Source organism: Rhagoletis pomonella, unplaced genomic scaffold (genome assembly GCF_013731165.1).
Source record: "Rhagoletis pomonella isolate Grant_MI unplaced genomic scaffold, Rhpom_1.0 Rhpom_scaffold_15038, whole genome shotgun sequence".
Lineage (NCBI taxonomy): Eukaryota > Metazoa > Arthropoda > Insecta > Diptera > Tephritidae > Rhagoletis > Rhagoletis pomonella.
In genome coordinates, this window is record NW_023473559.1 from 1 (window position 1) to 3,736 (window position 3,736).

At 36.5% G+C, this 3,736-nt stretch overlaps 1 protein-coding gene across 1 annotated transcript; it reads left to right on the forward strand.

Moving 5' to 3' along the window:
• Nucleotides 1–1,024: 1,024 nt before the first annotated feature.
• Nucleotides 1,025–2,122, forward strand: LOC118757177 (facilitated trehalose transporter Tret1-like; the record flags this gene model as incomplete). Its single annotated transcript, XM_036491911.1, has 2 exons — nt 1,025–1,401; nt 1,710–2,122. Coding segments are annotated over 2 exons (790 nt in total), but the record flags the coding sequence as incomplete, so codon positions are not given.
• Nucleotides 2,123–3,736: the final 1,614 nt, after the last annotated feature.

Sequence of the window (3,736 nt, forward strand, 5' to 3'; positions counted from 1 at the left end):
CATTAAAATTCAGCCTTTCCTTTTTTTGGACCACCCTAATCTACATAGATATCCATACTATGTAATACTATGTAATTTTACGGGCACTGCGTTTCCCTGGTGTTTTCAGAAAGAAAGTTCGAATCATTTAAGAACTTTTGTAGGTCAACTAAATTTGCATTGGGGCAAACTTAAAGCCTGTGACGCTTAAATAAAATTGGCAAACTATAACACAAACTAACGGTGTGACCAGGTTAGCCTTTATGAGGCTAGATATAGCATTTAAATTTAAACCATAACCTCAGAATTTTCGGTTTGTCTTCATAGCGAAATTCTGACCGGAACTTATAAAAATAATAACCATATTAAAAATACTTAATGTTTCAAAAACTATTGTTTACCGTTCAAATATTACAATAACAGACTAAGCACCATTTCCATATCATTTTCATACATACATAGGTATTTTCTTAGCTTTTTCTTAGGTTGTGCCTTATACTCTATTTTTGGAACAATTATTTTGTTGGCATATTACTAGTGCACTCTGATGTAGAAAACGATCATATTTCTATTCTATTATTATTTTTCGTTTTTCGTATACTAAACTGAACTCCATTTTGCATACCCTGAAGTAATGCAGCCGTTATTAACCTGAAAGATGTTATTTTGTATTTTGATGGGAAAGATTTAAAAATTTATTTAAAGAAAATCGGTTTCGCGGAACTTATCGAGTTGGCGTAGACTTTTTATGGAATGTACTAACTTCTTTTGAACTTAATTTTTCACATTTTTCATTTTTTCCAACATTATTTCAAAACAAATTTAGCCTCGCTTTTTGTGATCATCTGGCCATACTGCAAATAAATCATCCAACAACAGCAGCGATACTTTAAATCAAGTATCTTCTAAAAGCAACACTCCACTAAGATTTCTCTTCTTATCGTCCCCAAATAAAATGCCCTAAAATAATATGCTAAGCTCTTGCACGCTTATTTATTTTGCTCACACTTTTTATTATTATTTTCGCTGTTTTATTACATTTTAGAATACGTGGCGCCCTCACCGCAATGGCTATGGGTTTCCTCAGTACCGGCATTTTGGTTGGCTATGCGCTGCCTGCATATCTCGACTACTTTTTGGTGCCTTGCATTATAATTGTTTTGCCGATCATTTATCTAATTGCTAGCTGGGTATTTCCAGAGACGCCACAAAGTCTGCTGAAGAGAGGACGTACTGAAAGCGCGGAAAATTCTTTTAATTTTTACAAAAGTATACCCAAGCCAGAGGAGAATGCGAGACCAAAATTTAGTAGAGATTTGGAATTACCACAGCCTGTGTTGCCGGCGCGAAGCGAGTTTGATGAATTGAAGGAGATTATTCTAGCGAGTGGATTTGCCACGCCCATAACTATAAAGGATTTCTGTAAGTTTTTGTGTCAATAAGTAGCCGATTAAGATAGCTACGGAAGTTCGAATACAACCTGTCTGAATATATTTATACGAGACGAGGTCTATAATTCGTCAAGTGATGAAAAAAAATCTGTCAAAATCTCAAAACTTTCCCATAGTTTCGAGAGGTCTTCCAAAGAAGTGATTCTTGGAGCAGTCGTTTCATCTAGCCTAGCTACGACCTTTGACCTAACCTATCTCTCACACGACGTCTTAATAATTCTTCCACATATCTTACAAGCCCATTTCTCTCTCCCTCTTTTACTTTCCTTTTTTTTTCAGTCACCAAATCGGCCATATTCAAATTTTTCACAGCCTTCATTATGTGCATTCTCAATCAATTCTCCAGCAGCTTCGTCTTTGTCAGCTATATGTCCGCTATTTTTGCATCATCCGGTTCGACCATGGACCCCAATGAGTGTACTATTTATATGGGTGTGGTTGAGATAGCCGGCACGGTGACGTCCACTGTGCTAGTAGAACGTTTCGGTCGCAAAGTACTGTTGCTGTCATCAACAGCGACTATGGCAGCGTCGATGTTTGCTTTCGGCATTTTTGTCCAATTCACCGATGACGTAACGAAGGCACAATACGAATGGGCGCCAGTGTTGCTGATGGCTTTGGTTGTGTACACGGCCGCTTTTGGCATTGTTGGGCTGACCTATACGATTATTGTGGAAATTCTGCCGGCAAAGGTGAGTAAAATTTGAGTTAAGATGGAATGATTCGGGTGAGAACTTATTTACGTATGAACATATGTACATTAAGGTGCCTCGATGATGATAACTTATCCCGACTTGAACTTGAATTAATGAATTGTGGATATGATCAATACTACTACATAGGTCTCAGTTGCAGTAAATCCAAATTTCTATTACTTCAAAGATACTAAAGAAAAGAAAGTTCAAGGAGTATTTTTACGTACAAAATGCGGCATATCTATGTATAAGTAACCGAAGATAGATGTTGGCTCTGACTTCGAAGTTGCTCATAGAAAAGAGGAGGAATCTAACAGCTAGGCTAATATATATAAAGTTTTTGAGGTCGACAAAAACTAACTCGGTACAAGATTAGAGCATAACGATGTGTCAAGAGGAAGCTGGCATATTCACACATACAACAATTTGTTGAGGACTCTAGAGAGGGTGCTAAAAGTTGATGTACTGCTATCCGTATATGCACTCTTGATCGGTCTGAGCATCGTGCGATGAGCGGAACATAGATCTTTTGAGGGGAATACCAGCAGCACCCAGCCATATCAGCCACGCAGATATCAGGTTTGAAGCCACGATTTCTGTGAGAAGTTGTTCTTCCTGTGCAAAATCCCCGCACTGTGATATAAGTTCTACAAAGTTCTGTGAAAACATTTATCCGAGGATATCTACTGCTAAGAACCGTCTCACTGTAGAGACTAACTGGATTTTTTTTTTTTACAAATAGGGTTGATTTAAGTGCATGTAGGGAGAGGATAGGATAGGACATGATAGTTTAGGATAAGATACGATAGGATAGGATAAGGTAAAGATAGTATACATCAAGCAAAGAATAACTTTTGCTTACAAGCAAAAGCAGAAAAACCTGTTAGAACTCGGGATGAACGACTGACGCAACTTCGTAGAGGAACAAACGGTCGTAGTGCCAAATAAAAAGATCCATCTCTGTCTATACGAAAAACGCAGTAGGGAGTACAAAAAAATACATATTTTGTTCTGGGACACTCTAATGCGCATATCTGTATAAAATCTATAAACATTTTGAATGGGGATAAATAGAAATGGTACCGAGCTGATAGGGGAAATTGCTTGGTTTGTTATTTATGTTGTTATCGGAATGGAAAAACGATATCGATAATAATTTCCATGAAAAAATCGATAAGCTTTTTAACAACGGTATGAATAAATAAATTTATAAAAAAGTATCGATACCACTAAAATCGACAACGATATTGGTAAATCATATATCGATGACGTTATCAAAAATAAAATTTACTAGTATTGGGCAGTTTCGGTACCTAATCTTAAAACGATCGATAGCACTTACACTTACTTACAATTACTGATATTCTGAAATGATTATACTCAATTTTAAGTTTCAACAAATTTCAAGTACGGTGCTTGTACTCAGTATAGGTAGCCATATATTTACCGTAATTTGGTATTAATATATTAAGGGCCGTTTTCTAATGTAAGCAGTAAAGTTGCCTTTACTAACAGGGCAGATAAATTGTTCCTCACTTTAAAGTGTTTTCGTTCTCTTACCTTGCCGGTAAAAATAAATTTGTTATTTCGTAGAGTGAAACTTCACTACAG